Consider the following 24,884-nt stretch of genomic DNA (forward strand, 5'->3'; position numbering starts at 1 on the left):
ATAAAATTCCCCCTCTCCCTGCCCCAAATAACCTTGTAAATTTGTAGAATCCTTTCAACTTGCAATGACTGCCATTTTTCCACAGACATTCCCCCCAGAGAACCCAGCTGGGTTTTAATGCCACTTTGATCACAGGTGGCTGTTTCCGAACTTTAGAGTGACAAACGCAAGAAAACTCACTGTCTCCGCTTTGGATCCCCTCCTCAGTGTCTCATCTATCTCATCTGTCTCACCACCGACCTCTTGTTCACACCCCTCCCTTCTTCCTGGACCTCCGTCCCTTTCAAATCCGGCATACAACTGCTCTCCCCATCTGCAAGGTCCTCTGGAAATCACTTCCAGGAGGCCTTCCCTGATTAATATCTCACCTCCCCACCCTACACCTCCTCTGACTGCCACTTAAAGGCACTTCTGTGTCACCTAGGCGCTTGGATACTCAACCCATCTCCTCTACCTCCTCCACTCCACCACCCAATAGGACTTATATACATAACTTCAAACTTATAAATGTAACTTCTAAGTCTTTTGCTTCTCCCTACCTGTGACTGATTTTAGTGTCTTAGTCCCCTACTAGGTTGTAAACCCCTGGAGGGCAAGGGTCATGTCTTAGCTCTACTGTTACTCTCCCAGCTCTAAGTACAGTGTTCTGCGCAAAATGAAGCATGGCGTAGTGGAAAAAGCACAGTCTAGGAGTACAGAAATCTGGACTCTAAGCCTGGCTCCACCACTTGCCTGCAGTGTGACTTTGGATACATCATTTCAATTCTCTACGCCTCAGTTTCTTCATCTGTAAAATGGGGACTTCTTACTGGTTCTTGCTCTCCTTTGTAGTGTTAGATCCATGGGGGACAGGACCTGTGTCTGCTGGTATTTACCATTTACCATTTACCATTTCTTTACCCATAATTAGCACTGAGCAAATGCCATGATTAGTATAAAAATTAGTACTGTTAGAGTAATCGCTCAGTAGGTTGAGTGATTGACTGAGATGGCATCTCAGGCTGGACTGAAACTAGGCCCAGAGAAGCAGCGTGGCCTAGGGGGTAAAGCTGAGGTCTGGGAGTCAGAGGATCTGAGTTCTAATCCCTGCTCTGCCAATTGCTTGCTGTATGACCATAGGCAAGTCACTTCACTTCTCTGTGCTTCAGTTCTCCTATTCTTCCTTCTACTTAGACTGTGAGCCCCATGTGGGACAGGGACTGTGCCTAACCTGATTAACTTTTATCTACTCCAGGGCTTAGGAAAGTCAGTCATTTAGTCCATTGCATTTATTGAGCACTTACCATGTGTACAGCACTATACTAACTGCTTGGGAGAGAACAATACAACAACATGACAGACACATTCTCTGCCCACAGTGAGTTTTGCAGTGTTTGATGTATAGTAATTGCTTAACAACTACCGTAAAATAAACAAACACCCAAGAATGCTAACTTCCTCAGGAGGCCTGGGGGGTAGCTGAGGAAGGTGTGAGCTCATCTAGTTGATTCTCTGCCTCTGTCTCTGCCCTAAATGACAGAGAAGGCAGTGTGGGCTAGTGGGTAGAGCATGGCTCTGGGCATCAGAAAGACTTGGGGTTTAATCCAGGCTCTGCCACTTGTCTTCCGGGTGACCTTGAGCAAGTCACTTCATTTCTCTGGCCCTCGGTTCCCTCACCTGGAAAATGGAGATGAAGAGGGTGAGCCCCATGTGGGACAGGGACTCTGTGCAACCTGATTAGCTTGCATGTACCGCAGAGCTTAGTACAGTGCCTGACATATAGTAAGCGTTTGACAAATGCCATTACAAACAAAGGAAAGGCTTTGAGGAAAACAGCCAGGAAGTGGAATGGACGATGTCTCTCCCTTGGGTTGCTGCTACCATCTTGTGGCAGGACAGAACAGCACCACCCTCAGCCTGCACTTACCCTGTGCCGAGCACTGTACTAAAAGCTGGGAGGCTATAATAGAATAGGGAGACACTATCCCTGCTCTCGAGAAGCTTACAGCCTAATAGGGAAGATAGACATTAAAATAAATTACAGGTAAGGGAAGCAACAGAGTATAAGTCAGTCAGTCCCTCAGTCGTATTTGCTGAGCACTTACTGTGTGCAGAGTACTGTACTAAACTCTTGGGAGAGTACTATATAACAATAGAATAGACACATTCCCTGCCCACAGTGAGCTTAGAGTCTAGAAGGATTTGTACATCCGGACTGGGAGGCTGAGGATGGGGTGAATATCGAAGTGCTTGAGGGTTACAGAGCCAAGGGCAAAGTGATGAATAGGTGGGGAAAGGAGAGGTGAATCACGGAAGACCCCTTGGAGGAGGTGTTTGAAGTTGAGGAGAGCGGTGGTCTGTCGGATATGAAGGGGGAGGGAGTTCCAGGCCGGAGGGAGGGCGTGGGCGAGGGGTCGCAGAGAGAGGATACTGAGGCACGGTGAGTAGGTTGGCGTTAGAAGAGCAAAGTGTGAGGGCTGGGTTATAGTGGGAGATGAGGTGAAGTTAGATAGAGGGTGGGGAGAGTTGATTGAGGACCTGAAAGCCCCAGAACCCGCAGTATTGGAAGCAGCATGGCCTAGTGGATAGAGCATGGGCCTGGGAGTCAGAGGACCCAGCTCCACACTTATCTGCCATGTGACCTTGGGCAAGTCACTTAACTTCTCTGTGCCTCAGTTATCTCATCTGTAAAACAGGATTCAGCCCTTGTTTATGGGACAGGGACTGAGTCTACTCAGATTATCTTGTCTATTCCAGCGATTAAGGCAGTACCTGGCACGTAGTAAGCACATATCAAATACGGGGTGAGGAGGGGTTTGTTGTGGTTTTTTTTAAAAAAAAGAACCCGGTAAAGTTTGATTTAACCTACTGGTGTCCATCTGGCAAATGTAGCCCTTGGAGTTGGAACAGATTTCATCCATCCATTGTCCTGCGGCTGAGGAACGACCCCCAATCATAACCACGCAGTCAACCTGGCGGGAGGGGTGGCGGGGAGTAAGGGGAGAAAGAAAAGAAAATAATGGTAAAGAAATCTTCTCTTCCTTCCCAAAATGTGAGGCTCACCCATGCCCCACGTCCCCCATGTTCAACATAATTCCATCAGCACCACTTCACAGCTCATTGTATCAGAACCGAAGTTATAAACCTTGCCTGCTCCAACTCCTATGTGACTTAATGAAGAGGAAAACTCATGGATGAGGTCTCCTGTAAGAGCTCAGGGGGTGGTTATAGAAACAGGATTTTCTACCCAAAGCAGAGTCCCTTTCCCCACTCCAGTGACACTTGAAGCGGCATGGCCGAGTGGATTGAGCTGGGGCCGGAAGTCAGAAGGACCTGGTTCTAATCCCAGCTCCTCCACTTATCTTGCTAGGTGACCTTGGGCAAGTTGTTTAACTTCTCTGGGCCTCAGTTACCTCAGTTACCTCAGTTACCTCATCTGTAAAATGGGGATTCAGACTGTGAGTCCTGTGTGGGATGCGTCCAACCTGATTAGCTCGTATCTCTCATTCAATCACATTTTAATTGTATTTATTGAGTGCTTCTCGTGTGCAGAACACTGAACTCAGCACTTGGGAGAGTACAATGTAACAATAAACAGACATATTCCCTTCCCACAACGAGCTTACAATCCCGTCTCTTAGTACAGTGCCTGCCACGTAGTAAACCCTTAACGAATACAATTAAGGAAAAAAATCCTGGGTACAACGGCACTAACATGCCTCACTTCTGCTAGGGAAAATTGGAAAGTATGAATGACATCCAGCTTCAGATTCCACTTGCAGATCCCGGCTCACACCAGAATTTCTAAAGAACATCAAACACGCCAAGCTCAAGAAATCAGGAAGTCCAGGGACATGATCCTACCACCCTTACAGCTTGGTGAAACTGTCCCAAAAACCAGTTACTGAAGGCTATCCCTGAGGGTCTTGCCCCGTGAAGAAAGCTGGGACTGAGTTCTTACATCACTGTAGGAGAGGACACTTCTCCTTCCGGCCGGAAATCCTTTTTTCCAGTTGGTGTACTTGACTCCCCGCCCTTCGGTCCAGAGGAATACATGTTCCGAGTTGATATCGTTCAGCCCAATCCAGAAATCTCCCACAGAATCCTTCAGGTGGTAGGTGAGGAACGCTAGAAAAGACATATATTATTTCATACCGGAGCCGGGCAGATGAGCTCCTTGGTTGAGTGGGAGAGATCTGGGAGGGGAGGTTGGATAATAAGGGTCCAGGGGCACTTAGGAAGGCAATAATAATAATAGTAATAGTAATAATTGTGGTACTTGTTGAGCGCTTACTGGGTGCCAGGTATATACTAAGCACTGGGGTGGATTCAAGCAAATCAGGATGGACACGGGGACTGTTCCAAATAGGGCTCATGTTCTGCATAGTGGATAGAGCATGGTCCTGGGAGTCAGAAGGTCATAGGTTCTAATCCCGACTCAGCCACTTGTCTGCTGTGTGACCTTGGGCAACTGACTTCACTTTTCTGGGCCTCAGTAACCTCATCTGTAAAGTAGGGATTGAGACTGTGAGCCCCATGAGGGACGGGGCCTATGTCCTGCCCGAATGGCTTAATCCACCTCAGTCCTTAGTACAGTGTCTGGCACAGAATAAGCGTTTAACAAATACCACTATTTTTAGTAGAAGTAGAATACAGCAATTAACAGACACATTCCCTTCCCACAACAGGTTTACAGCCTAGAGCCGGGGAGACAGACATCATTACAAATAAATTTTGGGTGAGCGCGCCCGAAATCCACCGGGCCCTGCGGGTGGGTATCATCGTTACTGTTACTGTGATTGTTGTCCAGTCCTGCCGCCTGCCAGCCCTGGGCGAGGGCCCCCCCCCCCAACCCAGAGTGGCAGGACAGGGCAGGACTCGGGGTTCTGAACCAGCGGACTCTTCCTCAGGGATCGGCCTCACCGTACCTTGCTCTCTCTCGTTCTGAATGGAGGCGAGATTGCCGCCGGCCTTGACGCAGGCTTTCCGGGCCTCATGCCAATCTTTCTTTTCTTCTTCAACCAGACCGAAGACCTTATAACACTGAAGCGAAGAAAAAGTGGGGTGTTGCTCAGAGACCCCACCCACAAACCAGAACGGGAGCAAACCTAGGTGGTTCTGGTGGGCGAGAGAATTCACAGCCCCGGAAGTTCCTCCTGCTACATCTGTACAGATGTTCAGCCTCCGTCTGGAACTCTTTTCCGGTGGCCTTGTGGAAAGAGCTTGGGAGTCGGAGGACCTGGGCTTTAATTCCGGCTATGCCACTTAATAATACTCGTAATTATGGTATTTGCTAAGTGCTTACTGTGTACCAGGCACTGGGATGGATACAAGCATATCAGGTAGGACACGGTCCCTGTCCCACAAGGGGCTCACAATCTCAATCCCCAATTTACAGATGAGGCAACTGAGGCCCAGAGAAGTAAAGTGGCCTGCCCAAGGTCACACAGAAGACAAGTGATAGAGGTGGGATTAGAACCCGTGACCTTCTGACTCCCAGGCCCGGGCTCTATCCAACATTACATTCTGCTTCTCCACTATTATTGCAACTCTTATTATTTCTTCTAAGACTATAACTGCCAGTAAAATTATTACTACTATACTAGTAATAACAGTACTATTAGTTGTATTTATTGCGTGCTTACTGTGTGCAGAACACTGTACTAAGCGCTTGGGAGAGTATAATACAACAATAAACAAAGTACAACAAAGTCTACGACTATGACTACCACCACTCCTTCTATTACTGCTTTACTAAGAGGAGTCTGGCACGGAAGAAATACCAAAAGAAAGGATAAGAGAATGGAAAGGTAGGCAAAGAATAAGTGCTTAAACAGTGAAGCATATAAATGGCAATGTAACAGAGGGCCGTATCCTTGTATCCACCTCGGAGCTTAATACAGTGCCTAACAAGAAATATCACAATCATCTGTGGCCATAAGGGTCTATTTTCTTTCCCGAACTCACGGGGATGCCATGAAGATAAAATGATCCAAATGCTTTGGCAAAATAGAAGTGCTCGGCAAGTTTAAATTTGACCAGACTCTTTCCCATTCTGCGTTTGCTGTTTTTTCTCCCAACTTGATCCCCGCTTTTTAGAAAGGCATCTCTACTGACTTTTCTTCTGGGATAATAGTATTAATAATAACGATGGTATTTGTTAAGTGCTTACTATGTGCCAAGCACTGTTCTCCCAGGCTGCCTACGTTACTTTAAATCACCCTGGCCCAATGCTCCTCTAGAAGCTTGGAAGAGTCCACAACTGTCTCCGCGTTGCCCCCTTCTCTGTGGTAACCCACAGTGGACCCCGGCCGGGAGTTCCTCCCAGCCGGAGTGGCCCTCAGCCCTCTGCTGCAGAGGCTTCAGGGAGACCTACCCTTTTGCCGAAGGCATCCCAGCCGCCGGGGCAACCTCCAGGGGGCGGGGGCTCCGTAGGGACCACGGTGGCGTTGATGCTGCTGTTGTGTCGCTGGCAGATGAAGGCGTTCGGGTACCCGCAGTTGATGTCATTCCAATTCCCTGGCAAGCAGACAACGGGAGACGGGCCATCACATCCCAAGGTCAGACCCCCGGGGGTCTGGATAGGGTGCGACAGCGGGAGGGTCTGCAGACCAGGAGGCCTAACCCTCAGCTGCTCCTTAGGAGTGACGCACCTGGGGCAAAATCTCCAGGGTGGAGAGGGGAGACGTCTAAAGGGGCCAATCTCGTGCAAGAGAACTGTGAAGAGAAGCAGCATGGGTCTGGGAGTCAGAAGGACCTGGGTTCTAATCCCAGCTCCTCCATTTGTCCTCTGCGGGGCTTTGGGTAACTCGCTTCATTCCTCTGGGCCTCGGTTCCCTCATCTGAAAAATGGGAATTAAGACTGTGAACCTCGTGTGGGACATGGAGTGGGTCCGACCTGATTAGCCTGAATCTACCCCAGAGCTTAGTACAGTGCTTGGCACCTGGTAAGCACTAATCAACTACCATAAAAAAAGATGCCACCCCTCCAGGGGGTGCCGGGCACTGTGTGAGGGGGAGGGGGCTAGCCAGACACTCTGCGATGCCACAGTGTTGTGAGGAGGGTGGCATCAGTGTCTTGGAGAGGCGCTTTGGATCATTCTGTGCACGGGAATCCCCGGTGCGGCCAAAACGTGTCCTCTATCCACATCCAACTCCTTGGCACTCTCCCATTCTTGAACACTGGCCCTCCTCCTACGTTGGCCCCAGCCTCTCCATATCCACAATGCCTTGCAGAGGGCCCAGGGAAAGGAAAAGAGTAATGGTGGACCCTCGGAGGACTGAGAACTGGTGGGGGCAAGCGGGAGGATTATCCTCCACTCACCTAACGAAGAATAAAGGACCACACAGTTCTCATCATCGTTCGCAAAGTTGGGCTCGCCGGTGTCCCAGGCCACATAATCCACTTTGGTTCCATCCATCCACCTGAAACAGAATTCCGGGGAGGATGAGTGACCACATCTGTCATGGGGGGCAGTCTGTTCTGGGAAATCCTGGAGAACTCGGGAAACAGAGAAAGGGAAGCGATCTATACCAGACTTAGGCCCCACCATCAGTGATTTTAGTGACCGCCTCCCCCACTAGAATGGAAGCTCTCTGAGGGCAGGTATGGTTCTTCTCAACTCTATTGTACTCTCAATGCTGGGCACTGAGTAAGTGCTCAATAAATATAGTTCACTGATTGATTGCTGATATAAGGGTGGTCGAACAACGACCCCATTTTGGAGCACTGGGTGGGCCTGCTCTCAAGACAAGGTGGTTCCCTGAAATTCCCAAGAACTGGGGAGATGTCCACTCCAGACTTACTACTCTGGACACCATTTTGGCAAGCACGGTATCTGCTTCTACAAAAACATGGTTAGTGGACAGAGCCAAGAACTGAGAATTAGGAGACCTGGCTTCTAATCCTGGCTTCTAATTTGCCACTTGCCTGCTGGGTGGCTTTGGGCAAGTCACTTAGCTTCTCTGTGCATCAGTTTCCTCATCTGTAAAATGGGGAACCAAGATCCATCCTCCCTCCTAGTCTGTGAGCCCCAGGTGGGACCTGATTATCTGGCATCTATCCAAGTAGGACTTATTAAAGACCACACTTAGTATTACTTTTTATTGATATCCTGAAGGCAAGAGGAAGTGTGAGATTGCAGAGGAGATTGGGGCTAGTGAGGTAGATTTGGAAATCATCTGGTGTAAAAGTGGTAGCTGAAGACAGGGAAACAGCTTGGACTAGTGGAAAATTCACCAGCCTAGGAGTCAGAGGACCTTATAGTGCTTACTATATGTGCCAAGCACTGTACTAAGCGCTGGGGTAGATACAAGGTAATCAGGTTGTCCCAAGTGGGGTAACTGAGGCACAAAGAAGTTAAGTGGCTTGCCCAAGGTCATACAGCGAAGTGGTGGAGCCGGGTTTAGAACCCACGACCTCTGACTCCCAAGTCCGTGCTCTTGCCACTAGGCTAGTAGCATGGCCTAGTAGCAAGAAAGAGCTTGGGCCTCAGAGCCAGAGGACGTTGATTCCGATCCCAACTCCGCCATTTGCCTGCTGTGTGACCTTGGACAGGTCACTTAACTTTGCTGTGCCTCAGTTTTCTCAACTCTAAAACGGGAATTAAGTCCTACTCCCTCTTACTTAAACTGGGCGCCCCATGTAGTCAAGGATTGTATCTGATCTGATCATCCTGTATCTACACCAGCACTAAAAAAGAGTGCCTGGCATATAGTAAGCATTTAACAAATACCATTATTAATTCTTATAACCAGTGGTCTTTTTCTATGTCTATAATGGGTTGTCTGTGGTCCAGAAAACCAAACCTGGCTAGGGCAGAGGAAGGATTCTGGAGGGTAAAGTGGGTGTTTTCCTACCTAAGCGATTTCCCTCCTGCTGTTGAATTTGACCAGCAGGACACAATGATAGGCTTGTGCATCGCCCCGCCACCCCCCCGCACCCCCACTGAGTTGCATTTTTACCAAAACAGAGGCTGAGGGAGTTCACTCTGGTAAACACAAGCTTCCCCAGGTCACCCCATAGGGTTGTCCCCCTTTTAACTGTAAGCGCCTTATGGGCAGGAAATGTGCCTGCTAATTCTGCTGCATTGTACTCCCCCAAGCGCTCAGTACAGTGCTCCGCACATAGTAAGCGCTCAATAAATCCCACTGATGGATTAATTGATCACAGACAAAGAGGTTGACTTTTTTTACTTACTTAAACTTTTTATCCAGGCTCAAGATCAAACCAATGAAATACTCCTTAAACGCACCGTTCTTGGACACCTAAAACATGGGACATGCTTTACTCTCACCAACATATTACAGAAGATTCGAGTGCTTACGTGATCAGGCCAACATTGCTTGTGTCTCTCCTGCCTGATCCCGCTGAATGCAATCAGCCAACGTGGTGTAGGGGGATTTCCAGAAACAAAGGAACTTGCCCCCAAAAAACTCACGAGCAATGCGGGGTGCTTTTCCATGAGAAAGAAAGGGAGAAAAATCTGTGATGCCACCACAGTAAATAAGAGAAGCAGCGTGGCTCAGTGGAAAAAGCACGGACTTGGGAGTCAGAGGTCATGAGTTCTAATCTTGGCTCTGCCATTTGTCAGCTGTGTGACTTTGGGTAAGTCACTTAACTTCTCTGTGCCTCAGTTACCTCATCTGTAAATTGGGGATTAAGACTGTGAGCCCCACGTAGGGCAACCTGATTATCTTGTATCTGCCCCAGCGCTTAGAACAGTGCTTGGCACATAGTAAGAGCTTAACAAATGCCATCATTATTATTATTAAATTAGCTGCTCAAGTTACTCTCCAAAGCACCAGGTCGTTCACTGGTGGGAACGCAGGGGGAGAGAGGCAAAGTCTTTGCAGCTGGACTGTGTCAGGTTCAAAACAAACACGTTTTCAGACCAAATGCATGGGGATGTGAAATCTGCTTCCATAAATGTTCCTTCCTGGCTCACTGGATGGAAAGGTTGAGGTGGAGAGGGGAGAGTTAGGGGGGTTGGATGGTCCATGCTGGATCGCTGAAAGAGAGAGTCAGGAATGGAGAGGGGAAAGTTATCAGTATTGGGTAGTCCTCATTGGATCACTGGAGAAGAGAGGGATGTAGAGGGAAGAGTTAGGGGGGTTGGATGGTCCCTCTTGGATCATGAAGGGGAGAGTCAAGGATGGAGAGGGGAGAGTCAGGGGTGTTGGATGGTCCGAGTTGGATCGCTGAAAGACAGAGTCAGGGATGGAAAGGGGAGAGTTAGTAGTATTAGATGGTCCACATTAGGTCACCGGAGAAGAGTCGAGAATGGAGAAGGGAGAGTTAGAGGCTTTGTGTAGTCGGAACTGGATCACTGGAGGAGAGTTATCAACAGGGAGGGTTGGGGTTATTAAATGGTCAAAGACAGTAACCCTTAGCAGATAGAGCACAGGCCTGGGAATCGGAAGGACCTGGGTTCTAACCCCGGTTCCACCACAGGTCTGCTGTTTGACCTTGGGCAAGTCGCTTAGCCTCTCTGGGCCTCAGTTACCTCATCTGTAAAATGGGGATTAAGAGTCTAAGCCCCATGTGGGACAGGGACTGGGTCCAACCTGATTTATTTGTATTTACCCCAGTGCTTAGACTAGTGCTTGGCACATAGTAAGCACTTAACAAGAACCATAGTTATTATCGTTATTATTATTATTATTATCACATGGTTCCTGGTGTCATTTTCAGAGGCAGTATCCTGGGTCCAATGGGTACAGGATTGAGCCCGGGGAAGGGCTGGCCCAGAATGTCACTGCCTTCACATTCATTTTCTAGAAAAACGTTTCACCTTGCTAATAAACTGATTTCCATCCATGCCTCTTAGGCAAATCTTTTCACGTATTCTGATTATCTACACCTCCCACCACACCTCGGCTTTCAGGAAGTAGCGTAGGTGGCACCGTTGATCCCCACCCCCAGATCAACAGACAAATGTCATCCTTACATATCTCCACAGAAACTTTCTTTTGCTGTTGCTTTCTATGGAGACCAGATCTCCAAAGTTCTTCTGGCAAAACTCCCGGGCGTTGTCCATGGTTTCCTTCACGGTGCTGAAGTAATACTGGTGTTCTTTGTAGAGGACCCAGCCGTCTTCTGTGACTATCGACGCTGAAAGAAGAACGGGGAATTCGAAGCGATCGTGAAGAGGTTATACCTGTGTGGAGGCTCCCGAACAGCTGGGCAACTGTGGCTTTTGGCTTGGCCTCACCGGTGCCGGTCCAGCCTGAGACTGACCACTGCCTTGGCTCTGCCCCATAGCGTGGGTTCGTTTGCTTGAGTTCACCACAAACCACCCCCTCATGCTTCCCCCACCATGTCAGAGGTGAATCTGAGCCTCCCCGCTCCAGGCTGGCTTCCAGGGGTCATCGTGACAGTGTGGACCGATGGTGGTGGTTGGGAGACGTGGGGGTCACCTCGGGAGTGAGGCTAAGTGAGAAAGAATGGGGATGGGACATCCGCAAAAACCTACTCTCTGTGGGAGGCGCCGTTGGCTCCGGTTTCGGTATGGCTCCTGCAAAAGAGAAGACTACCGGTCAGATGGTTGCTCCTGGGTCTCTGGGGAGGCTGGGCGGGCACCCAGCTGCTGCAGAGAGAGACAGTCACGAGTGGGTGGAAGTAGAAGCCGGTGCTTCTTTCCGTCAGCTTCTGCTGGATGGGCTGAGCTGGGGAGAGGATGCCAACACCCCCGAAGGGCAGGGCATGGCTGTTTTCCTCTGGATGCTGCTACTCACAGTCACCTCTGCCGTTTCAGCCAGTCGACAGCGGGAATAGGAAACATCCCATGCCCTGTTCTGTTCCCTGCAGGCTGCCAGAGAGGTTTCTGGGTGTTGGAAACTACCACGCTCCTTGTGGGTGGCTTAATATTTATCAGTAAGAAACAGCATGGCCTAGCGGAAATCAGAAATCAGCGGAACGCGGGCCTGGAAATCAGAAGGGCCTGGGTTTCCGCATTATGCTTTTAGTTTTTAATGGTATTTGTTCAGTGCTTTCTATGTGCCAGACACTGTATTAAGCGCTGGGATAGATACAAGTTAATCAGGTTGGAAACAATCCCTGTCCCACATAGGGCTTACGGGTTTGATCCCCACTTTCAAATAACAGAGGTACAGAGAAGCGAAGTGGCTTGTCCAAGGTCACATAGCAGACAAGTGGGGTAGTGTTACCAAGGGAACTGAGAGGAATGCCACTAAATTGTAAGCCTCTTGAGGGCAAGGACAGTGTCTACCAACTCTGTGGTATTATACTCTCTCAAATGCTTAGTACAAGGCTCTGCATACAGTAAGTGTTTAATAAATACCATTGATGGATTTTTTATGGTATTTGTTAAGAGCTCACTATGTGCCAGACACTCTACTAAGCTCTGGGATAGATACAAAATAATCAGGTTGGACACCGTCCCTGTCTTTTGTGGGGCACGGTCTTAATCCCCATTTTACAGATGAGGTCACTGAGACACAGGGAAGTGAAGTGACTTGCCGAAAGTCCCACAGCACTGACTTGCCCAAGTCCTCTGACTCCCAGGCCCGTGGCTTTTTCCCCTAGGCCCGCGAGCCCATGGCATCAGGCCGGCAGGAAGGGGGAGCCCAGGCCACAGAAATAGTCACCGGCTAACCCTGTGGAGACTTCAAACCCCGACAGGGGGTTCAGGTTGGCACAGAATCAGTCTCGGAGAGCCCAGAGGGTGTCAGGGAAGGGAAAGACATCTGGGGGCAAGTGTTCTTACTTCCAGATGGGTAGCAGTTCACCTGTGGCACTGGAGACTCATGTACTAAGAGGGCAGAATCCCGCTTTGGCCCCGACTCTTGCTGAGCAACGGAGAGAGGGTGAGGGTGTCCACAGGTGGCACTAAAGACCACCGAATACCCAGAACAAAACCTAGGTTATGTGCAACACTCAGCATGAGGATCAAGAGGTCAAAGTGTCATGACCTTGGGCCAGTCACTTCACTTCTCTGTGCCTCAGTTACCTCATCTGTAAAAGGGGGATTAAGACTGTGAACCCCACATGGGATGTGGACTGCATTCAACCTGATAACTTTTAATCTATCTCAACACTTAGAACAGTGTCTGGCACATCATAAGCGCTTAACAAATACTATTTTTAAAAACCCACACAGTAAGGTCCTTTGCAGATATCTGCAGCATGGAGAGCTTTGCTGGGAGCCACCCGTGATCCCTGCCTTTCTCTCTTGCTCCAGAACCGTCGTGTTTCCTGAAAACCCGGGCCCAGGCTGGCCACTTAAAAAATCAAAATTGTCGGTGTCTGGAACCATCTATCAGTCCCAGATGGCTGACAAACAGGCTGCCCCTTATAAAACCAGGTGAACGGTCACTCCGGCGGAGGACTGAGCAAACTGTGTGTCCCGTGGAAAATGCTAATCATCAGGCTTGGGGGTCATTTCTCCCCTAACCAGCGGCTGAGCCCAGAAAAATGGTGACGGAGTGCAAGCTGCCATTCCCATCGGCTGGCAGGGAAGTAAAAGGCCTGGGCCAGGGATCTGGGCTGTGGGAACATCCGGCCCTTAGCCCTGGAAGAGACCCTGAACCTTGACACCTGTGGTGATCCCAAAGGTTGCAGCTGGGCTCCGATTTCCTGACTCCTCCGGTCTCGCTTGAAGGCCCCGTTGAGCTCTGCCGAGCTGCCCCGGTGAGGTTTTATTTTCGGCTCAACCCACGAAGGGGTTTTCAAAGAGGGGGAGTGAGATGACCAGGTGTCCAATCCCCGTTATTAATCAGGTGCCTGCTGGGTGACCTCGGGCAAATCAATGAACTTCTCTGTGCCTCAGTTTCCTCACGTGTAAAATGGTGGTTTTATACCTGTCTTATTTAGACTGTGAGCCCCATGGAAGACCAGGATCTGTGCCCAACCCGATTATCTCGTATCTACCCCGGTGTTTGGTATAATGCTTGGCACAGAGTTTGCACTTAGTGGATACCACTATGATTGTCATTATTATTATTATTGTCAATCAGTGGTATTTACTGAGCGCTTCCTGTGTGCAGAGCACTGTAGTAGGTGCTTGGGAAAGTACAGTAAAACAGATTGGTAGACACTTTCCGTGCCCTCAGGTAATCAGTGATATTTATTGAGCGCTTCCTTTGTGCAGAGCACTGTACTAACCTCTTGGGAGAGGACAATGCAACAAAATCAGTAGACATGTGTCTACCCCACCCCTCCCCCCGGCCCTCAGAGAACATTGTCATTATCTTTCTTTAAGGTTTCAAGAAGAGGCTGTTCCTACCTTTTTTTATCTGGCAAATCCAGTTGTGGAGGTGGTCACAGTTAATGTCATTCCAGTTCATGCTGGGCTCCCCCTTCAACTCTCCGCAGAATTCGCTTTGTTGGTAATAATTGGGTTCTCCATAAGCCCAATTTTCATACCGTAGCTGAGGTCGAGACAGGAGATGGCTATTACTCTTCTTGCGGCCCCAGGTCCTTGCTCAACCAATCAATCAATCAGTCAATAATAACTGTGGTATTTGTTCAGTGCTTACTATGTGCTGGGCACTTTACTAAGCACTGGTGTGGATACAAGCAAATCGGGTTAGGCACAGTCCCTGTCCCAAATGGGGCTCAAAGTCGAGCTCCCCAGAGTTTACCTGCACGATGGTCTTCTGCTGAAGGAAGGGGACCATTTTTTTACCCTGGTAGGGCAGTTTGAGAAGGGCTTTCTTCTGGAGGCTTAGGGACAATTCCAATCCTGTCATCAGCCGCCACCCCCTTGCACTGGAGAGGGTGACGATCCAGATTTGCAAAAGAGTCGGAGGGTTCAAGGGGCTTGGATAGGGGCAAGGAACCGTTCCAAGCTAGGAGAGTCTAAACGCCCTCAGCCTGTGGAAATGGGAAGAGAAGCAGACTGGGCTCCGTTTACTGTCTGCGGAGCACTGTACTGACCGCTTGGGAAGAGTCCACTACAGCTGAGTTGATAGACAGGTTCCCTGCCCACAATGAGCTTCCATTCCAGAGCCCCACAGCACTTAAGTACGTATCTGTACTTTATTTCTATTAATGTCTGACTCCCCCTCTAGAGTGCAAGTTCGTATTGTGTCTGTTATATTGTACTCTCCCAAGCGCTTAATACAGTGTTCTGTACACTCTAAGTGCTCAATAATTGATTGACTGATTGACTGATTGACTAGAGGAGGGGAATTCTGGGAATGAAATCACCACTGCCTGAGCTGAAATCGTCTGGGTGGATAAGAGCGAATCCCTCACCAGCCTCCCTCTCATCTGGGGCTGAGCCCCAAGGCTGACAGGAGAAGCGGGTGGTGAAGCTACAGAGGGAGAAGGAGGAGACCCCGACAGAAACAAGGCAGTCAGAGAACGAACAAGCGCCCCAAAAGGCGTTTACTCACAGGAGAGCCGTCGCTCCAAATGAAGCCTTCGTCGGGATTGGCGTAGGTCAGCCCCAACCAGAACAGCTCGTGGTAGACCCCGCTGGCTCTGAAGAGGAAAAAGCCGATGAGGTTAGAAAAAACAATGGGATTAGGAAAAACGGATGGTGTTGGGCTCCTCCGACCCCAGCTCTGGCTCGATGCCCAACGCCCCGGAGCCTGACACCGTCTCTTGCTCAGTTGGCGGGATTGATTAGGGAGCAGAGGATTGAAGCCGACTACCCATCGCTCTCCTGAGTGAACCTGCTTCCTCCCACAGGAGGCCCAGAGCCAACTCCGGAGGGTGCTATCTATCCCCTGGGCCGAGACTCAACCCAAGGTATTTACTGAGCGCTTACAATGTGCAGAGCACTGTACTAGGCATTTGGGAGAGTACAAAATGAAAAGAGTTGGTAAACACGTTCCCTGCCTGCGGTGAAGCAGCATGGCCCAGTGGATAGAGCCCGGGCCTGGGAATGGAAGGACTTGGGTTCTAATCCTAGCTCCACCACTTGTTGGCTGTGTAATCTTGGGCAAGTCACTTCACTTCTCTGGGCCTCGGTTCCCTCATGTGGAAAATGGGGATTAAGACTGTGAGCCCCACCTGGGCTGCGTCCAAACTGATTAGCTTGCATCAACCCCAGCATTTAGTACAGTGCTTGGCACACAGTAAGTGCTTAACAAATACCATTCAAATGAAAATACCCCAGCTCAGGAAGAGTGAGAATCGGGGATGGCAGTATGGGTAGGGGCTGAGGGGGGATTAGGACTTGAGTTCGAGGATGGTGGTTGGGTCAGAGAAGGAGTCAAGGCAAGGAACGGCAGAACGAAGGAACAGGTGACACTAAGCATTATGAGTCTGCAGATGCATCCCACCCTGAGGTCAGGACTACCCACCAGGAATGGGAGACGCTCCAGGCCCCACCAAGTCCCTGAGAAAAGAGATGGCTCTGGCCCTCCAGAGGAGACTGGCCCCTGAGGGGAGGAATTCCCGGGGGAGGGAGGCACGTACAAGATGGAGTTCCAGATTGTGCTCTGCTCCTCTTTACTGTTGATGGTGGCCAGGTCCCCCCCGATTTCCTTGCAGAAATCCCGAGCTTCGATCCATGTCTTCTTTTCATAATTTTTCTTGTCAAAAATCTAGAGGAGGATCCATTTGGAAAAAGAACAGTAGGTGGAAAACTGAGGAAAACAAAGTCTGTGCCCATCAGTTGGGGGAGAGGGGATCTCAGAGGGGTGCCCGGGTATGAATACCCAGCCCAGCAGGCCCCCACATATTTAATGGCTTGGCATATTCTCCCTGGCCCACGTGGGAGGAGCTAGGGAGTGTTTGCAGGGATGAGTGATCATGGACAGCTCAATTTAGCACGGGGAATGATGGAAAAGATCGGGTTCCCTGAGCGTAAGAAGGATCGAAGAGCAGGCAGGGGCTGGAAAGCACAGCTTAGCTGGAGACAGGCTCTGGAAGAAAGCAGGAAGAAGCAGGAGAGGCTACTCTAGGACCAATCCCAGATCAGTTGGCCTGTCAACCCTCTTTCCCCAATGGACATGAGTGAAAACTTACGGGGAGCTGTAGCTCTGGGGGTCTATACTAGCTGAAATGGATCCTAGAAATGGGATGAGGGGAGGGAACTTAGAAATAGAAGCTGGTCCACCCCCTGCCTCCGGACAGGTAAGTGACTACATACACTCCCCTACTCCCCTCCAACCCACCGCAGGACAGTAATTCCCACCTGTGTATTGTTTCCCAGCGCTCAATACAGAGCTCTGCACACAGTAAACATTTATACAAATACCATTGTTGTTTATGGTATTTGTTAAGTGCTTCCTATGGGCCAGCCACTGTACTAAACGCTTGGGGTAGTTACAAGTCAATAACAGTGGTCACGGTCCTTGTCCCACATAGGGTTCACAGTCTTAATCCCAATTTTCAGATGGGATAACTGAGGCACAAGAGAAGTGAAGTGACTTGCCCAAGGTCACAAGCAGATAAGTGGCAGAGCTGGGATTAGAACCCATGACCTCTGACTCCCAGACCTGTGTTCTATCCACTACGCCATTCCCAATCCAGACAAACATTCCCTACTTATTTCCTATCCCTGGTCAGGTGATCTGTAATCCTATTGAGATGTCTGTATTTTTTCAGTTCATAAATTCTACCCACACAGATTCAAGAGTGCTCCCTTGATGGATAAGATTTTTATATTTGTTCTATTTACATGGTAATTCTTTCACCCGTGCACCTAATCCTGTCTTTCCTCAAGAGTACAGCACTTACTATGAAATGACAAAACAAATATGCACAAATAAAGGCCCCCTAAAACCTAATGATTATCTCTAGCCTGAAATCATTTAACAAGAAGCAGAGCCAGGTAGATGTCAGCACTAAGCTAAGCTAGCCAGAAAATCAAACCATCTATCTAACCATCGATCATGATATTTATTGAGCACTTATTGTGTGCAGAGCATTTTACTAAGCACTGGGAGAGTACAAACAGCTCACATGCATCCATCCACCCATGAGAATCAGTGTGGCTTAGTGGATAGCTCAGGCAGACCTGGGTTCTAATCCCAACTCAGCCATTTGTTTGCTATGTGACCTTGGGCAAGTCGCTTCACTTCCCTGGGCCTCAGTTACCTCATCTGGAAAATGGAGATTAAGGATGTGAGCCCCAAGTGAGACAGAGACTGTGCCAACATGATGAACTCGTACCTACCCTAGGGCTTAAAACGGTGCTTGGCACATAGATAGCACTTAGCAAGTACCATAATAATAATAATTATTATTATCCATCCATCCTTCAATGCATTAGAAACTAAATGAAACTTTCCGACACCTGATCCTAAACCTGACTGTTCCTTCTAAGAATCCTTGGCTCTGCACCCAGATAGGCCACATCCTTTCTTGGTCCTATCCCAGAATGCCTCGGGAGGCAAAAGGGGTGTCACCCTGGGACAGAGAGGAGAGGAAAGAGCAAAGACAGAGTTAGGGGAGATAACACCGGCCCCTGGAAGGGAAACCGGGACCTGTGTTTCCTTCCTAAATCCTGACCCGCATCCTGCTCCCTTTTCCTGCTCTCATTTGGATTTTAGCCATGGTACTGGTGAGAGCAAGGGAGAGGGAAAAGGAAGAGAAGGAGTCGACGTTACCAGAAGCACAATTGGATCCAGGACTTTGAAGCCTCCTTCCTCCGTCGTGAACACGCGATTAAAACATGACAAGTCAGAACTAATTCCCAGTGTCGAATGACCTGAGAATAAGGGCCCAATAAACGGGGAGATGATTAGGGAAAAGCTCAGGACTTCTTGGGGGGATGTTTGGTCAGTCTGGGAAGCCTCGGGGAGGAGGTGGGCTTGGTGTAGTGGAGTCTGGCAGAGAGGAGCAAGAGGGGAACCGTGTGACAGGGAAATGGCTGGCGGCAGGATAGGCTAAAATGTGAATGGGTAGCAGCAAGCAGCGTGGCTTTGTGGATAGACCCCGGGCCTGGGAGTCAGAAGGACCTGCATTCTAATCCCCTCTCCACCACTTGTCTTCTTGTCTGCAGCTCCACCGCTTGTCTGCTATATGACCTTGGGCAAGTCACCTCACTTCCTCTGTGCCTCAGTGACCTCATCTGTAAAATGGGAAAGAAGACCGTGAGCCCCGTGTGGGACAGGGACCGTGTCCAACCTGATTTGCTCGTATCCACCTTAGGACAGTGTTTAGTAAGCGCTTAACAAGTACCAGAGTCTCCTCTAGCCTGTAAACTCATTGTCGGCAGGGAATGTGTCTGTTTATTGTTATCTTATACTCTCCCAAGAGTTTTGTATAGTACTTTGCTCACAGTAAATACTAAATACATATGATTGACTGATTGACTGAGAAGGGTGAAAAATTGATGGCACTGTAATTTGCCCTCTTTGGATTTGTTTAGATGCTGGTGGTGGGCCTCAAGCCATTTCCCACCTCGGCCCCTTTAATAATAATAGTAATAATTGTGATATTTGTTAAACACTTACTATGTGACAGGCACTGTCCTCAGTGCTGGGGTAGATACAAGCAAGTAGGGTTGGACACAATCTCTGTCCCCTGTGGGGCTCACAGTCTCAATCCCCTTTTTACAGAAGAGGGAATTGAGGCCCTGAGAAGTGAAGTGAGTTGCCCAAGGTCACCCAGCAGACACGCGGAGAAGCCAGAATTAGAACCCATGACCTTCTGACCCCAAACCTGTGCTCTACCCACTAGGCCATGAGGCCCTTTACTCGGGGGAGCCTGAAAGAGAAAACACAGATCCTAAGTTGGAAGAGCTCCTTCAAGCACTGAACCAGACAAGTCCTGGTCCATCCCATCCACGCAGATGAGCACTGAGCAAGCTCAGCTTCCTCCCGCTTCGAAATGGGGCTCAGCACCCTACCCCGGGTCGTCCCCGGGCACTTACTTTGTAGCACAGGTGGGTGTTGTCATTGGTAATCCAGTTATCAGGACATTTGGGCACCGGCGTGGTGGTCGGGGGTGGAGGGCGGGTGACTCCCTCGGCCCAATGCTTGCAGATAAATTTGGCCTTTTCCTCACAATTCAGAATGTCCCAAAGTCCTCCAGCCGTCCCCGTCTTCATGGCAACGCATCCCGCCTTCCTTCCTGGAGAGGAATTCATCAGTCAATCCATCGGTGGGATTTACTGAGCGCAATATGTGAGCAATATCAAGGAGGAGGCTTCTCCCAGAAAGGCTGTCCTTCCAGAAACAGACTACTTTCGACTTCAGACCAAGGGGCAGTAGGAACGATGCACTCCCATGGGGAGATGCAGAGCTACTTTAGTCCTGACTTTGAATCTCTAAGGAGGTACTTTGATTTGGAATCCATCCCCTCAGTCAATCAGTGGCATTTACTGAGAGCCTACAATGTGCAGAGCACTGTACTAAGCACTTGGGAGAGTACAGCAGAGTCAGTCAATGCATCCTCTGCCCACAATGAGCCTTCAGTCTATTGATAATAATTGTATCTGTTCAAGGAATACTATGTGTCAAACATTTTTCTAAGCACTGGGGTAGGTACAAGATACAAGTCTATAATAGTAATAATTATTATTTGTTAAGTGCTTACTATGTGCCAGGTACTGTACTAAGTGCTGGGGTGGATACAAGCAAATCGGGTTGGATAGTCCCTGCCTCACGATGGGGCTCAGAGAAGTGAAGTGACTTGCCTAAGATCACACAGCAGACAAGTATGCAGACAAGTCTAGAAAGGAAACTTCTTAAAGATAATCGGTGTCTTCTAGGATACATTTTCTTCATAGTGAGCGGGAAACGTGTCTACTACCTCTATTGCATTTTACTCTCCCAAGTACTTAATACAGTGCTCTGCACATAGTAAGCACTTAAAAAATACCGTTGACTGATTTTCCCAGCCTGCCACCTGTGCCTGGCACATAGTAAGTGCTTAACAATGCCACAATTATTATTATTGACCCTCTCGGACAACATACCAGGCATTTCTGCGTTCCAGTGGGTGAATTGCACTGTTTCCTCAATGGTCCACTGGAAAGTCCCTCGGATTGTCACGTCTGAAAGGCCGATCCAAAAATATTTATCTGGTCTCAGTCCAACCAAACTGGTCAGAAAGGCTTGCTCAAACCTGAAAGAGAGAGTGGGAAATTGATTGCCGCCAGAGAGAAAGTAGCAGAAAGTCTTCCCCAAAGGGCAAGAGAAGGAGTGGAGTCACAATGCTTCCTCAACCCTCTGAGAAGCCTCGCTGTGATCCAAACAGCACACTGGTTACCACGAAGACTTTTGGACTTTTATATGGGTTCTAATCCCGGCTCTGCCACTGGTCTGCTGTGTGACCTTGGGCAAGTCCCTTCACTTCTCTGGGCTTCGGTTCCCTCATCTGTAAACTTGGGATTAAGACTGTGAGCTCCACGTGGAACAGGAACCGTGTCCAAACTGACAACCTCGTATCTACCCCAGCATTTAGTACAGTGCCTGGCACATAGGATGTGCTTAACAAATATCACAATTATAATTATCATTATAGAGATGACTAGTACTATTCAGAAACTTGCAACTCTGAACTCGGGGTCCTTTCCAATGCATCCACTCAATCGTATTTATTGAGCACTTGCTGTGGGCAGAGCACTATGCTAAGCAACCCTCAACCTGCCAACTCCCTCGAGCTGTGAAAAATGAAATAGAAAGGAAATAAAGCAATTCGGGGGAAATTTCATAGGAAATTTCAAGAAAAATCCCCTGCTATTTTCCCCAGAACCTTTGGATCTCCTGATGATAAAATGATTTTTAAAAAAAGCAGTCACCATCCCCACAATGGAAAGTGGGAACAAAGTAATAATGATAATAACTGTGGTATTTGTTAAGTGCTTAACCAAATGGGTTTTACCACAAAACCTTGGAGTCTAAAATTGGTTTAGTCAAAGTTCATTCGTTCATTCAATTATATTTACTGAGCACTTACAGTGTGCAAAGCACTATACTAAGCGCTTAGGAGAGTTCAGATGAGTTCTTGAACCTGGATTCCACATATCCACAATACTCAATTATCGAGGTAGGTCTGGGGCCAGCCATAGATAGATTCGGTCTTCCCATGAATCGTGGTTCTCAACGGCCATTGGAAAAGCTTGGGAATGTTGAGGTTGAAAATAGAGGAATGATGATGTTCTGTCAGCCCATGGGTGCAGCAGGGTGGAGCACTGGGCAATGTCCACTCACTCCTGAGGGTTGTCTTATAATGTCCCGGGACCACAGTGGGCTCCTCTCTTCCAACGCAGCGAAAGTGCAAGAAGTTGCTCCCCATTGCTCTCCTACTACAACCCAGCCAGCACACTTCACTCCTCTAATACCGACATTCTCTCTGTACCTGGATCTTGTCTATCTCGCCACCGGCCTCTCACCCATGTCCTGCCTCTGGCCTGGAAAGCCCTCCCTCCTCATATCTGACAGACCTTTACTCTCCCCCCTTCAAAGCCTTATAAAAAGCATGCCTTCTCCAAGAGGCCTTCCCCAAGTAAGCCCTCCCTCCTGTCATCTTCTTCCACTCCCTTCTGCGTCACCCTGACTTGCTCCCTTTACCCAACCCCTGTCCCAGCCCCACAGTACTTAAAGCACCTACCTGTACTTTATTTATTTATATTAATGTCTGTCCCCCCGGTCCAGACTGTAAGCTCATTGTAGTCAGGGAATGTGCTTGTTTATTGTTGCACTGTACTCTCCCAAGCTCTTAGTACAGTGTTCTGTACACAGTAAGAGCTCAATGATACGACTGCCTGATTGACACTTCCATTTACCTTCCTACCTAGAGGTGATGTCACCAGTGTGTTCCAGGGATTGAGCCTGAATTGACCACAGTGGCCCTCCGAGGTTTTTTTCAAGCGGAGCCCATCACAGGTTGGGGCAGAATAGGGCCCTCAGCCTTCCTGAACCCCCCCAGATCATTCCCCAGCTGAAGTCCCAGGAAGGATAGAGCCCCAGCCTGCAAGTCAGAGAGACCTGGGTTCTAATCCCAGCTCTGCCACTTGTCTGCCGTGGGACTTCAGGCAACTCACTTCACTTCTCTGGGCCTCAGTTACCTCATCTGGAAAATGGGAATAAAGACTGTGAGTCCCATGTGGGACAAGGGTCTGTGTCCAACTTGATTGCCTTGTATCTACCCCCAGTAGTATTATGTAGTAAATACTTTAAAAATACCATAAAAAGCCCTCACTGTACCTCAGTATCGTCTATCTCGCCATCAACCTCTCCTCCACATTCTGCCTCTGGCCTGGAATGCCCTCCCTCTTCATATCCGACAGACAATTACTCTCCTTGCCCCCAACGAGTCAAAATTAGAACCCAGCTCCTTCTGACTCCCGGCCCCGGGCTCTATCCACTAGTCCACACTGTTTCTCAGCAGCCCAGCCTGCTTCCATTCCTGGTCCGGGCAGAACACTCACCTGTCCTCTACCGTGGTCAGGTAGGCCTTGGAGTGCACACAGCTTTGGTTGGCTTCTGCAAACGTCGAGAGGGTTTGGCCGATCAGGTAACAGTGAAAGCCGTAACGTTTCCAACCCTATGGGGGAGACGGCAAAGTCTCAAATCAACACAGGCACTCTTTGCTTTTTATCAATTGCCACCCACTCATCATTTTTCAATATTCTCCAATTCAAATATTAGGCAGACAATCCGAAGTACTTACTCGAGTCCCTTCTGGGTACAGATCACTGAAGCGGTTAGTACAGTGCTCTGGACAAAGTAAGTGCTCAGTAAATGTGATTGGCTGACTGAGATGGGGCTCAATTCTCAAAGCAGTCAATCAGTTCTCTTCCCGCTTCCTCACCTCTCTGCTCTCCTCCTCCAACCCAGCCCACACGCTTCTCTCCTCTAACACCAACCTATGCGCAGCGCCTTCATCTCGTTTCTCTTGCATTTCCCACTTGTCCTTCTCTCCTGCCTGGAACTCTCTCCCTCTTCATATCTGACAGACCACACCTTTCCCCCTCTTCAAAGCCCTAATAAAATCGCATCTCTTCCAGGTAACCTTCCCTGACTGATCTCTCATTTCCTCACCCCCATTTTACTTCCTACTCCATCACCTGAGTCTATTACTATTATTGCAGTATTTGTTAAGTGCTTACTATTTGACAGGCACTGTTTTAAGCACCAGGGTAGATACAAATTCATGCCCACTAAGCAGGTTCATCTGCAAAGTGGGAATTAAATCCCCTTCCCTTAGATTTAGATTGTGAGCCTCATGTGGGACAGGGACTGTGTCCAATCTGATTAGCTGGTATCTATCTCAGTGCTTAGTACAGTGCCTGGCACCTAGAAAGCACTTAACAAGTACCATTAAAAAAAAACCTCACACCCCTCGTTCACCAGCCCACACCTCTTATGCCTTCATTCTTATATGTTTTTGCTTCCATTGCCTAGAATTCATTTTTGATGTCTGTCTCCTCTGCTAGATTGTAAACTCTTTGAGGGCTAGGAGTGTGTCTACTTACTGTTCTCTCCTAGGTGCTTAATACTGTCCTCTGTACACAGTAAGTGTTCAGTAAATATCACTGAATGATGACTGGCTGATTGAATGCACTCTAACAGAGAAGACTGACAGACTTGACCTTGGGCAAGCCACTACACTTCTCTATGGCTCACTTCCCTCATGCAAAAAATGGGGATGAAGTCTGTGAGCCCCATGTGGGACATGGACTGGGTCCAATCTGATTAGCTCCTATCTACCCCAGCGCTTAGTACAGTGCCTTGGCACATAGGAAATGCTTAACAAATACGGTTAGAAAAAACAGACTTTGAGCATCATCCGAAGTCCTAGAAAAAACTGTCATTTAAGAATGACTGTATACATTTAAATAGACACACACACAAATACACAATCTCACATCTACACACAGGCCTACAGGCACTCACACACTTGCATCACATCCGCCTAATCACCCACTCCTACAGGGACAGGTTTATCTCCCCCTCCCCCCAAAACACTAGTACCCATTAATCGATCAATCAATGGTGTTTATTGAGTGCTCACTGTGTGCAGAGCATTGCAC

General features: G+C 48.8%; 1 protein-coding gene across 1 annotated transcript in view; it reads right to left on the reverse strand.

Annotated features, from left to right (window-relative positions):
• MRC1 (mannose receptor C-type 1) overlaps nt 1-24,884 on the reverse strand; it is a 68,336-nt gene that overhangs the window by 9,669 nt on the left and 33,783 nt on the right. The window contains exons 10-23 of the mRNA XM_029078212.2: nt 23,280-23,395; nt 20,823-20,971; nt 19,776-19,975; nt 16,370-16,497; nt 15,340-15,427; nt 14,226-14,370; nt 11,454-11,495; nt 10,929-11,092; nt 9,179-9,246; nt 7,304-7,404; nt 6,356-6,498; nt 4,908-5,022; nt 3,941-4,107; nt 2,849-2,951 (exon numbers count right to left, since the gene is read on the reverse strand). Coding sequence (XP_028934045.1) covers nt 2,849-2,951; nt 3,941-4,107; nt 4,908-5,022; nt 6,356-6,498; nt 7,304-7,404; nt 9,179-9,246; nt 10,929-11,092; nt 11,454-11,495; nt 14,226-14,370; nt 15,340-15,427; nt 16,370-16,497; nt 19,776-19,975; nt 20,823-20,971; nt 23,280-23,395 — 1,729 coding nt within the window. The remainder of the gene's footprint in view (nt 1-2,848; nt 2,952-3,940; nt 4,108-4,907; nt 5,023-6,355; nt 6,499-7,303; nt 7,405-9,178; nt 9,247-10,928; nt 11,093-11,453; nt 11,496-14,225; nt 14,371-15,339; nt 15,428-16,369; nt 16,498-19,775; nt 19,976-20,822; nt 20,972-23,279; nt 23,396-24,884) is intronic.

Source organism: Ornithorhynchus anatinus, chromosome 13 (genome assembly GCF_004115215.2).
Source record: "Ornithorhynchus anatinus isolate Pmale09 chromosome 13, mOrnAna1.pri.v4, whole genome shotgun sequence".
Classification (NCBI taxonomy): Eukaryota; Metazoa; Chordata; class Mammalia; order Monotremata; family Ornithorhynchidae; genus Ornithorhynchus; species Ornithorhynchus anatinus.